General features: G+C 48.1%; 4 protein-coding genes across 4 annotated transcripts; 2 read left to right on the top strand and 2 right to left on the bottom strand.

Annotated features, from left to right (window-relative positions):
- Nucleotides 1–629: 629 nt before the first annotated feature.
- On the top strand, nt 630–2,513 carry PHATRDRAFT_14145 (predicted protein; the record flags this gene model as incomplete). The annotated part of the gene is made up of 3 exons (XM_002181628.1): nt 630–890; nt 963–1,467; nt 1,732–2,513. Coding segments are annotated over 3 exons (1,548 nt in total), but the record flags the coding sequence as incomplete, so codon positions are not given.
- Nucleotides 2,514–2,953: 440 nt separating this feature from the next.
- PHATRDRAFT_47265 (predicted protein) lies at nt 2,954–5,159 on the top strand (the record flags this gene model as incomplete). The annotated part of the gene is made up of 1 exon (XM_002181627.1): nt 2,954–5,159. The coding sequence occupies exon 1, from the start codon at nt 3,030–3,032 to the stop codon at nt 5,157–5,159; it is 2,130 nt and encodes a 709-aa protein (XP_002181663.1). The 5' UTR covers nt 2,954–3,029.
- Nucleotides 5,160–6,637: 1,478 nt separating this feature from the next.
- On the bottom strand, nt 6,638–10,015 carry E2F2 (predicted protein). Its single transcript, XM_002181452.1, has 2 exons — nt 9,480–10,015; nt 6,638–8,501 (listed from the first exon to the last, which is right to left on the bottom strand). The coding sequence occupies exons 1-2, from the start codon at nt 9,943–9,945 to the stop codon at nt 6,706–6,708; spliced, it is 2,262 nt and encodes a 753-aa protein (XP_002181488.1). The 5' UTR covers nt 9,946–10,015; the 3' UTR covers nt 6,638–6,705.
- Nucleotides 10,016–10,570: 555 nt separating this feature from the next.
- On the bottom strand, nt 10,571–11,870 carry PHATRDRAFT_47263 (predicted protein; the record flags this gene model as incomplete). Its single annotated transcript, XM_002181451.1, has 1 exon — nt 10,571–11,870. The coding sequence occupies one exon, from the start codon at nt 11,868–11,870 to the stop codon at nt 10,647–10,649; it is 1,224 nt and encodes a 407-aa protein (XP_002181487.1). The 3' UTR covers nt 10,571–10,646.
- Between the last annotated feature and the right edge of the window lie 320 nt (nt 11,871–12,190).

Below are 12,190 nucleotides of genomic sequence, written 5' to 3'. Positions count from 1 at the left end.
TGGACAGTAGCTATTGACCTGCGCTGTCGTTGGAGCGCGGGGACATGGTGAATCTCGAAAGTGTTGCTCACTACTGGTGAAACCGTTCGGAAGGCTCGCGAAACTGGAGCAAAGGCTTGCACATATGCAACAAGAACGGCGGTGACTAGGGCATACAATCGCATTGTGGACTTCATCATATTCTAATGTTGCTCAAAGAAGATGTTATCGGGAAGCAGCTTTCTGGTGTCTTGATGGGCGCATTCCGAGACCAACGTCAACCAAATGATGGGTGTTTGTAATGTTGGAGTGAGATCCGCTTTGATTTGCTACGGAGTTCAACGTGTCAATCGTCACCGAGAGTCAATAAATACCCGGAGTCGTAAGACCGAGAACCTAATCATCGGAGCCAACGAACAAAACTACCTCTCCCTGGAATTGGTCTCGGTTTCACATTTCCTTCGCTCTTCTCGCAAATAATTTTACCACTTGTTGTTGGACAAGCGCTGCCTCATATTGGACGCAGGAGTTGGAAAGCTGAGCGAATCTGTAACTGAAAAATGGGAAATCGCGTGAAAGGACGAGTGAAGAAGAAATCCGTAAAAGCGGCCTTGGGCTCAAGCGCTGGGAGCAAACGAAAGCTCACTCGGATGGGAAAGCGGCAAAAGCGAGAACATGCCGGATTAGAAGCTAGCTTTATCGGGAGAAGCAAGTGCCTTAAGCTGCTACAAATTAGCTTGAAAGACTTTCGGCGTCTCTGCATTTTGAAAGGCATTTACCCTCGTGAACCGCTTGGCCGCACTCCTGGAAACAAAAAGGGACAGTCGTACTACCATATCAAAGACGTCCGTGCTATTGCTCATGAACCGGTTTTAGAAAAATTTCGCGACTTTCGAGCGTATATGAAGAAGGTGAGTGACATTTAAAAGAGGACATGCTTCCGGCTGTACGCTGTTGGAAAGTCTAAACCTGTACATTCATAGGTCCGCCGGGCTGCTGGTCGAAACGAAAAAGACGAAGCGATTCGAAAAAATGCACTGGTTCCTACTTACACAATTCACCATCTCGTCAAAGAAAGATACCCTCGCTTCTCAGATGCTCTTTCTGATCTGGATGATGCACTGACTCTTTCGTACTTATTTGCTGCGTTGCCTGCCGAAAAGAACATCAAATCAAAAGTTGCCGGCAAGGCAAAAACACTGGTAGCTGCATGGGGCGCCTATTGCGCAACTACGGGATCCATCTCCAAGTCCTTTATTTCTGTGAAAGGAGTATATTTGGAGGCGACTGTTCAGGGCTCTCAAATCCGATGGGTGGTCCCACATTCTTTTACTCAATACATGCCAGAGGATGTGGACTACCGTGTTATGCAGACATTTTTTGAGTTCTACGAAACCCTTCTGAATTTTGTGTTGTTCAAATTGTTTAATGTTATTGGAGTGCGGTATCCCTTTCCCGTGAAGCAACTGGGTGACCAAGTTGTAGGCAGTACCAGTGCTATCTTGGGGGCAAACTTGCGTGCCCTCACAAACTCACTAAATTCTTCTAACGGGACAATCAGCACGGTTGTTGACGCCACCTTAAACAAGAACCCCTTCGAGCCAGCGAAAAAGTCGAAGAGCTCAAAGAAAGACAAGGTTCTTATTTCGTCTGTCAATGATACACTTAACCAGCTGCCTGAAGAGAACAGTGAAGATGAAATGAGAGACGACGACGACAACAGCGTTGATGTGTCCGGTCCGCTTCAAGCAGCTTTAGAAAGCATGGCCCAGGAGCAGATAAAGCACGCTATTCCAGGAGGTTCAGTGGATCTAGATGATGATGCAATCATGAGAAAACGTATGTTTGAAGGTCTTACATTCTTCTTGTCTCGCGAGGTACCCCGAGGATATTTGGAGCTCATCTGTCTAGCGTATGGAGGCAAAGTAGGCTGGGAAGGTCAAGATAGCCCTATTTCTGTAAAGGATTCGACTATCACACACCACATTATCGATCGCCCGAAACTTCCGGTCAGCTACGAGTCATTGCCGAAATCAAGGGAATACGTGCAACCTCAATGGATCCTAGACAGCGCAAACTTTATGTTTCTGTTGCCGATTGGCAGATACGCAGTTGGTGCTGAACTACCACCTCACCTGTCGCCCTGGGTTGACGATGAGGAAGAAGGATACAAGCCTGTGTATGCCGAAGAAATTGAACGTTTGAAGAACGGTGAACCAGCTCGCCCCGTCGATGTAGAAACGGAGCCCGAGCTTGCGGAAGAATCTCCCGATTCCACTCCAGAGGATATACAAGCACCGGACGAAGATGAAGAGGACGAAGGGGCGGATCTAGAATCAAAAATGGATAACGAGGATGTACTTAAGCGGCAGCAAAAGAAGCGAAAGAAGGAAGAAGATGAAGCCCATGAACTTGCGAAGACGATGATGAGCAGAAAGGCCAGTCATCTGTACAATCGAATGCAGCATGGCATCGCGCAGAAGCAGGCTAAAGTGGATATGCTTAGCCAGCGTCGTAAAGATCTAGGACAAAGTAAAGAAAGAGATGCAACCGGGAAGTCCATGTTGAAGCAAAAGGTCGAGAGGCTGAAAGATGAACGAAGGACGGTCGAGACTACTTATTCCGAGACAGGCGGAAGCATGAAGAAGACGAAGAAAATTAGGAAATCAAAATAGGCACAGATACAAGTAATTCCAGTCGTTGAAATTTTTTGAAACTATCGTGTCTAGTGTTTTGGGGGACTAACTGTTCAATCATTTCTTTGGACCGTCGCTCACAGACCTTACAGTTGGCTAATCCCGTTCTAGAGGGAACTGGGGGTACAAAAGTGGTTTAGGAATAGCTTGCGCCAATTTTTTTTCAGGTCAGCCCAGATATCAAGGGATCCTGGGCCAGCAAATTCACGCATTCACGCAATACCGCTTCTTGCGATCTTTGCATTCCGTCAACTTCACCGCTCGTCATTTTGTTCGCGCTAACGGTAGTAGGTTCACCAATGAATAGTATTCGGAAACGAAAATAGGTCGGATGCTGCGGTAGAGACTGAGGGGATGAGGACAACGAAAGCATTCTTCCATCTTTCGCACTATCACTACCACCATCGAATCATCCAAGCAACACGTTTTCAAAGTGCAGCGACACATTTTATTCCTTCGAAAGACCTCAAACGAAGACATTTCAAGTCGTACGGCGATCTTATCTCCAAAACAAATGAATTGATCGATCTGGTGAAAAATCCGGTACGAGCGATCGCTGAAGCCGGGTCGCCGATCACGGTTCATGACTGTTTTCATACGTTGGAAGCGTGGATGGAGTACGCGATGGATGAAAAAACGATAGAAGCCCCGTTACAAGCAAAGCGGCTGCTGGATACGCTGGAAAGGAACACAATTTTAAGGTTCGACTCAGTTTTTGTACCGAAAGCCTCATTTTATGAGGTCGTCATGCAGGGCTTCGCTGTTTGTAACGGCGGACGAAATGCGGCTGAGCACTGTCAACATATCTTGCAGAATATGATTTTTCAGTGCCGACGCTACTCACAAGAGTCGAGGTCGGAAAGACGAATTCCCCCGGTGGAACCCACAATTAAAGCTTTTAATATCAGTATCAATTGTTGGGCGAAAAGTGGAGCGGATGATTCGGGCAAGCACTCTGAAGCGGTTTTAGAGTTGATGGGCACATGGAAAAGAGAATGCGAGGAGAGTAGTGACGTGTCATTGTACGTTGGCTGTCTACCTAATGGAGCTACGTTTGCAAGTATTATGGATGCATGGGCAAAGGGTGACTCAGGCTTGGCACCCCATAGAACATTGTCAATCTTGAAAAGTCTGATTGCCTCGGTACGTGCTGGAGATCTCCATGTATCAGTCCTTCAACCGCGCTTATTTAACATTGCATTACATGCATGGGCACGTAGTGGGTTGGGTCGCGAAGCTGCACGAAAATGTGAAGACATTTTACAACTCATGAGTACACTGGAACGCGAATACGGGGTTAATGCATCTCCAAATACAACAACGTACGCTGTTCTTATAGATGCGTGGGCCAACTGTGAAAAGGAGGAGAAAGATGGTGAAGCCGCACAACGTGCTGAATCTATCCTTTTTAAGATGATTCAGCTGTACCGAAATGGACACGGCGTAAAGCCAAACAAAGTGTGCTTTACTTCGTGTGTAAATGCTTGGTCATGGTCTGGACGTATTCATGATGCACCAGAGAAGGCCGAAAGGATTTGGCGGACGCTTGATGAGCTACACAAGGAATCTGGTGGTCATCCGGACTTCTGCCCTGATACTGAGATCGGGAATGCAGTTTTAGCAGCGTGGTCAAGAGCAGTTCGAAAGCCCGACTCAATCGGTCGGGCGCTCGCGTTCTTGGAAAAGCTGAAGCTAAACTTTACAACTGATCTTGTCAGTTATAACACGGTGCTTGACGCATTGGGGAAGCGTGGTCTATCCTCAAAATCCTTAGATCTTCTGAAGTGGCTCGAAGTAGAATCGAAGGACCGCGATTTGTCTTTACAACCAGATGTTCGAACGTACAACAGTGTGCTCGCATCAATTGCAAAGGATGAGGAACGTAGATGCCCCAAAAAAGCTGAGGAGCTGCTCCAAACTATGCAAGCAAAAAGCAGCGAAGGAAGACATACGATAAAACCTGATCGGGTCTCGTACACAATTGTTATCGACGCATGGTCGCGATCGGACGATCCCAGAAGAGTGGAAAAGGCAAAGGCCCTGTTCGTCCAATTAATCAACGAGTTTCAGAAAGGAGATCAGAATATGCAGCCCGACGCTTACGTATTCACAGTTCTCATGAAAACTTGTCTGGGGGTAACTGGATCTGACGAGAGAAAGAGGTTTGCTCTGCGACTTCTAGTCGATACGATGAAGTTGATGAAGTCTGCAGGCTTCGGTCCTCCGAACCATGTCACCTACGCCACCTACACGAAAGCTGTGGAAAGATTATGTGACAATGATGAGCTGAAGAGAAAGCTTCTGATTGAAGCATTCAAAGACTGTGCTGCAGGCGGTCACGTATCTAAGAAGGTTGTATTTGCCATGCGCCCCCTCGGAATTGCTAGCATCCAGATGAAAACAAGCTGGAGCAGAAATGTTCCGAATCGGTTTAAACCAGATACCAACAAATGGATGGATTGGAGTGCACTAACTGTAAGCTAAAGCAAAAGGATTACGACAAATCCATTTGATTAAATTCTTTAGAAAAATTTCTCAGACTGGCTCTTTAGTCAATTCACCACTACGTCCTCCTTCTCTTCCAGGTATACAAGGCTGTCCATTGCATTCAAGGCGATGCCCCGCACAAATCTAAGAATAAATGGAGATTCCTTTCCTTCCGACGTTAGAGCAGGAACCATGTACGAAACTTTCGAGCCCCTTGCCATTCTTCTTTCCATGATTGTACTCGTAGGGTATCTTTCTGTTACAGCCCTTCTCACAAGTTTTTGTTGGTCACTTTTCCTTGGGACGCCTTCTGTCAGCAGACTGGTCTCTAAAACGTAGCGACCGTGAAAGCAAAATTTCAACGCTGACTCTCGTCCCCACGTTTGCGAACCTTTCGAGCGCATGGTTCGATGTGAGCTTTTCTCGGGATCCTCAACTTCAGCCGCTTTGTTTACTCTATCTAGCCAGAGATCAAACGGAGTATAGAGATGTTTAGACCACCAAAGGGCAAGGTGGTCATTAAACGATCCTCCACATATCAGACAACTATCTGGACTATATCGGGCAACGTGCGGATAAAGAAGTTGCAGTATCGAGTTTGGTTGGAATCGGACAAACTGAATGATGTAAGAGCAGGAGTCAGCATTTAGGACGTTTCCTAAAAACGATCTTCCCATCGGTGTGTCGCCTCGATTCGTACCTTTCGACCTCCTTTTCCTTCGTAGATGCAGTCTTGCAGTAAGTGGTTGGTCCATTTGTAAAGAAGTGCCGAGGGTGCATTCCAGATGTAGAGGCCGCAAGCTCGTCGACCTGACGCCATGGCTTTGATAGGTGAGAAACCAGCCTCTTCCTCCTCTGTTTGTCTTATGTTGCTGTGCGCTCCAATAGTTGCGATAACAGGAGAATCGATATTGTGTGTTGACTCAGTAAAAGCTCCGTGACCAGTCGAGTAGCAAAGAACAAAATAGCATAGAGAAACAATCTCTCCTTTGTATCGGACGACCTTCATGGTTCTCTCTCTATCGCTCGTCGTAAAGTATACAGTTAGTCCAAACTTCACGGACTGGGGAGGGGAGATATCTGGCTCTCGCTCGTCAACTAATGTTCCTTGTGTGTAGGCAATTCTCCGCTGCTCACCAAGATGGCGCCATTGTTGAAACAAAGAGTATCTCACAGAGCGATCGGTCACTTTGTGAAGGTGAGACATGACCAAATGGAAGATAGATGTCGCAAGCTTCCTGATTTTTACAGTTAATCCAGAACTCTCATTACGTTAGCGAGAAATATCCCAAGCTTGCTGATTCCGTTACAAGACTCTCTACTTGCAAACAATTAGCTCTCCAGCAACGGAAGCTAGCGAAAAATCTAGGGAGCTAGCACTGGAGGATTATGTGTTCCCAATTCCGAGCGACTGAAAAAAATAACTCATATGGAAACTGTTACGTGGTGGCAGATAATTTGAATGCTGTGATGACTGAACTAGGTGTTCTAAAAACAGTACTTTGGGCATAGACTAACAGATAATGACGAAAAGAGGAACGCATTAGCGAGGTGGCCTACGAGAACGGCGTGGTACTTCTGGTGGTTCGACCGGATCAGAATCACTGCGTTCAGGAAAGCGGCGTTCGCGCATTGAGATCGTTCCCGCACGGTGGTTTTCGCTGTGAAACGAAGGCAGGGGAAAGTGTGCATCATTGGATACTCCTGGATCTATGAGTCCAGGCATGGGGCTCATTCCGAGGTGAACATTACTGGACGGGGAAGACAGAAACCCAGAGTGAAAGAAGCCTCTTAATGTCGGAGATTGCAACGGCATGTGGTACAGATCCTGTTGTGAAGAATTTGGAGTTGGAGGTCTATCTCCTGGAGTCCCTGATGCAATAGGAGTGGGTGGGCCAAAATGTCCACTACGGGAACTTTCTTGATGATGGTAGGACAGCGATCGACCCCAAGGAGATGAGAGAGCCCAAGACGCCGTAGTCTGAACCCCACCTGGAGTTGGCGAGAAATCGATCGAATACTGTCCTCCAAGAAACTCGTTAGAATCTCCTTGTCGAGCTCGGTCGGGCGTCAATCGAGGCTTCGGAGAAAGAGGAGATTTACCCCCTTCGACATCAGCCTCCTGTGGCGGGTGCGTGAGACTTTTGGAACTAGGATTTGGTTTCTTGCGGATAGGAGAGTCAGAAGATACCGCATCAATTCGCCGTTTTTTGCTATCGTCGGTTGACATGGGGTAGTACGGCGAATTCGGGTATTCAGGATGGGGAGGCGGACCCCAGTCCGCCTCAGAGTACGGAGGCATGTAGGCCGAATGACTAGAGTGCGCTTCGGAGTGGGCAGAATACGGAGCCTTTCGCCTCGAACGCGAAGCTTCTGTCAAAGTCTCACCTGGAACCGAGCTTGACGGAGCTGGAGTGCCCTGAACGTAGGCACCTGCTACCGATGGGCCAGTCTCGCGTCCCTCGTCCCATTGCGGCTCGCCACCGGTACCTCCTGGTAACACCTGAGGCCTGACGAGGTAAACGTTTATAGGTCCGCCGCTCCCACCGATCGGTTGGCCTGGGGGGACTGTTGTGCTGTTCAAGTACATTTGGTAACGTCTCATACCAGGTCTCATCCCTTGATCTGGATCAGGGACCTCAAGGTTTGTTCCGATCGGAGCTTTAATTCCAATAATGGTGTCGTTGTCGTAAATAGCAAGGCTCGTAATGTCTGAGTATCGTACATGCATTAGCTGTTCCGCATCGTCAACCTCTTGTGGTAGATAAGTTAAATGACGCGGAGGCCGAGCACTATCGGGGGCAGACCTTTCATTTGAAAACTGCCTCGACTGCTCGGTCAAAAAGTCGAGTATTCTATCAAGCTTTTGATCTTCCTCGAGCAGAGAATCCGATTCTTGGCGAAGTTGTTCGATACGCTGGGCCGACGACGACCCTTGCCCTTGACGAGCTACTTCAGTCAGAGAATTGTCTGTCGCAACAGGAGTCGGCTCCTCCGCTCGAGACAGTCCAATCTGAGGATCGTTGTTCCAGGATACAAGGTTTTTGCTATCCTTGGTAATCAGCCCAATACCTTCCAAAACGTTGGTAATGTCATAAATCCGGCGCTTTTGTACCCTCATTTCCTGCACAGCTCTATTCAAATCAAGGCGGTTGCCCGGTGCGCATCTCAGCAAATGGCGAAACTTTTTCGTCAACGCCAACAACGCAGAATCGCTTCGCGCACTTCCCAGAGAAGTGGGGGTGCCTGACTGTAAAGATCCCGACGGACTCGGTCGATATAGAGACCCTAGCGAATAAGCTCCTGGAGAGGAAGATGCAATAGTTGAAGGCGTTGCTTCTGAACGCCGTGGCGAACGCACAATATGATTGGTCAACAAGTTCAAGGACGGGATAGAAAACGGTGATGGATGGGAAAAATCGTCGAGGGAGTTACAAGTCGGCGAAAAGACGGAGATTGCGTCCAAAACATCGTTCGGAACAGAATCAAGCGATGTAGGAGGAGGCAAGCATAGAAGTGTGGAGTCAAAATTGCGTTTTCGTTCGTTCGATAACAGATTGGCAAAAGCAGGATTGACGTAGTGCGAAGTTGGTGTAAGAATGAAGCATTTGACAATTTTGTTGAGACGTTGTTGGCGAAGATAATAAGATTGTGGCGGAGAGGCGCGTTCATTGTCGACAGAGTCCATAATGAGTCCAAATATGCATGAGATGAGGAAATGACGAAAGGAGAGTCGTCAGTGCATTGGGATCGATGGAAATCGTTTAGGACAAGATGGAGAAAAGAAAAGGAAAGCATCGCGAAAGGTGAGTATCTGTTAAAACGTGGCTGTCGATCCGGACGAGCCCGAAAACAACACATGCTAGCAGTACAAGGAGTTGGATGATAGTCAGGCAATGTACAGCGACCAGCAGACGAAATAGTTTCCTCTGAAATGAGGGGCCGTTTTCGCTTTCTCAATATCCGATGAATGTGTCTTCAGGATGGCGCGGAAAAGAAAATGCAGACACAAAGGCAAGTCGTGTAGAGTGTTTACCGCTTCATAACGGTTGGCATCAAAGAAATAAGGTGACAAAAAATTCCGAGCACACAACTCCATATAGAATATACAACCCTGGATCTCGAATAATAGAAATACATAGGAACCCTGACACCAAATTTTGGTTACCATGCAGTCAAAAAAGCAGTGTTCACGAGGGCCATACCAATTCAAACACACATATAAGCGAAATACGATGTACATTGCCATATACAACGCAAATGATGACAGTCCGGAACGGAAACGCGAACTATAATGCAGACAACAATAAAACTCACTCGACTGCCGAGGCCTCTTCGTTGGGGAACGGTTGCTGTCGGCGGGACTATGAAGCGTCCGCTGTAGAGAAGATCCGATAGGCGATCTGTACCCAGAGTACAAATACTGTCGTTCGTCTGGAGTTACCTGACGAGACGAGCTTCGTGGATTGTACATTGAATGCGGAAGTTGTCGCTGCGGTGCAAGGTGACTTTGCTGATGATAGTACGCCGGAGCGGATCCCACATGAGGCTGTTGCGAAGACCCCCCTACCTGACCCGCATGTGGATATTGCCCATAGGAATACAACTGTGGTGAATGTTGCGTTGGGTGAGAGCTGCGCTGCTGCGGTGGCGAATTGGACTGCGACAGAGCCCCACGCTGCTGCGCTGCCGGCTTTGAAGATCCCGGTGTGGTTGCCCCATACCCCTCTTCCACACGATCAGCCCCCAAGCCTCTCTCCCCCGATTTTTTCTGATCCGACATGAATGCTTTACCCTCCGTAATGCATTGATCAGATCAAAACATCACGAGATCAAAGAAAATGCGGACGAAATGTGGCTTTATGGCAGCACAAGGTTTGGCTGCAGAAAAGATGTGATCGAGAGTGGAGGCGCGTAAAAATGGCCAGCACGCTGGCTGGCGACAACGAGCGAAATTTTTACAGGGTTTTCCCGTACCGGCAAGCCCCAGCCCTTCACAGTTAAGTAGGGGTCATGATTCGTTGGATTCTCGCACCCTTTCCGTTTTAGTCCTACTTTCTAACTACTCTAATATGCTATGCGACATAAAATACAATCGTTAGCACTAGCGGCCTACAGATTGTACCATGCTGCAGTCCTGTACGATCGAGATAGGATACAAGCGTGATTGAGGCATGGGAACTATGCAGTGTCATAGGGAACCAGACGAAGTGACCGTGCTTAAACTTGGCCAATAAAAAGCTCTTGGTAGCAGACTGACCAAATTTGACTTTGCAGGCGGAATGGTAAGCCTAACGGCAACATCACGTAACAGCAGAAATTATGCAGGCGGAAACAAAATACCCGCGTTTTCGTACTACCATCCACTGGGTAGCCTTTGACGTCCAGTCACCGAAGTACTTGGCTTTACAGGTGGTTACAGCTGGCATTTACATTTATTGTTGTTATATCCGCACGATTGCTCGTTCGTCAAATGGTGATCATTTATCGCTTCCTAGCTTTTTTCGTTGGGGGCAGTTCATCCTCTGGAATTAGACAGCCTTCCAACTCGTGCTCTTCCAAATCCTGGGAGCTCACCAAATACGACGCGTAGGGATGCGAATGGTCGTCGGGGAACTTGATGTGGAAGAGCCGCGCGGGCTCCTTGGTGCGCTCTGAGACAAAGCCAGGTAGTCCAGCCTTGTCCACATCCGTTTCGGCAATCCAACCCACAACTTTCCCAACTTGATCCACACTTATGTTCCGGCGAGCCGAAATATTGTGCGTTGTAGTCCACAGTATAGATCGCCCCAAGTATTCGTGTTGCGTGGTACGCCACGGAGGGTCGCCTTCTTCGACTGCTGGTGTCGCATCCACCTCGTGAAAAGCTTCCAGGGCCGCTTTTTTGCTCGTATAGACCGTCCCGTCCGGAGCGATGACTTTCCAGCGCTTACCATGTGCAGTTGCTTGCCAACCTTCCCCAAACCCTTGTTGTTTGGCAAGTGCAAATGCATCGTGATTCAGATCTTGCCTTGGTCGAATGAGGCGTTCGTCAACTCCCGTCTGCTTCGAATGATCTTGGACATACTGTACTTGGTAACGAAAGCCTTCATTGTGAGTCTTTCGTCGCAAGACCTTGGCATCCCACCATTCCCCTTCGTACATGACTTGAACTTTGTCGTGTTTATCAAAGAGTGGCTCTCGCGGCAGCAAATGTCCTCCGGCGTTGCTGAAGGCGGTGCTCGATTCGTCGTTCCACGCGGCGGCTACTTTCATGGCAGCTTCGTGGTGAAACCAGGCGTCACAGTCCGTGTCCGGTTTCCCGGCATAAATCCGATCTGCAATCATCGATCGACCCTGGATGGTATCCACGGTGCGTACAACGCGCCATGTTGTGGGATAGCCCATGGCCGCTGCGAGTTGCCGGGCTCGCAAATCCGTGCCGGTCGGTGTCGGATCCCAAAAAGCACGGCCTAAAACGTTGAGCACCGTCTGTTCGGATGCCATGCCTTCAATTGAGCTATTGTTCAAAGGCAAGGGAAGATCTAACCTTTTCTCTGGCTTTCGTTGCGATCGCTCCGGGAGGTCGCAATTTTGTGTGAGCTTGACGGATGGAAGAGTGTCGATCGCACCGCTGTGGGTGACTCTGAAAGGAGAGAGTCCAGTAGAGGCTTTGACACTGACTGTGAGCTCCAATGAGCTTTTCAAAATGGCTACAGTTAATACCATATGTGATTCTGTGATCTACCTAATTGAAATACTTCTATCAGACACTTCGACGACACAAACATAATTTCAGATTCATCGTTTGACCACTGTCCCATTCTCGTTCGCTGTTACTCCGCGTCCAGTCCAGTACTACCCATTCTTTTCGTATTCGCTAAGATTCTACGTCCAGAATGGAATTGGGAAGAATACCGGGTATACTGGTCTACAGGAAGGCTAACGCTTGCCAAAGATCTCCTCGACCAGTAGGTACCAAGTGTACTAGCAAAGCGAATCAGTCCCATGGTGAATTATGTTTATAGCATGTTGTCAAGTACACAAAG

Source organism: Phaeodactylum tricornutum, chromosome 13, assembly GCF_000150955.2.
Source record: "Phaeodactylum tricornutum CCAP 1055/1 chromosome 13, whole genome shotgun sequence".
NCBI lineage: Eukaryota > Bacillariophyta > Bacillariophyceae > Surirellales > Neidiaceae > Phaeodactylum > Phaeodactylum tricornutum.
The sequence above is the reverse complement of the archived record's forward strand: the minus strand, read 5'-3'. Positions and strand labels throughout refer to the sequence as shown.

Excerpts from the sequence above, each read along its gene's own strand:
- E2F2 (XM_002181452.1), bottom strand. The coding sequence starts at position 9,945 with ATGTCGGATCAGAAAAAATCGGGGGAGAGAGGCTTGGGGGCTGATCGT. Across the intron at positions 8,502-9,479 it reads GAAGAGGCCTCGGCAGTCGA|AAGCAACGCCTTCAACTATT; the intron begins GTGAGTTTTATT and ends CACGGCGTTCAG.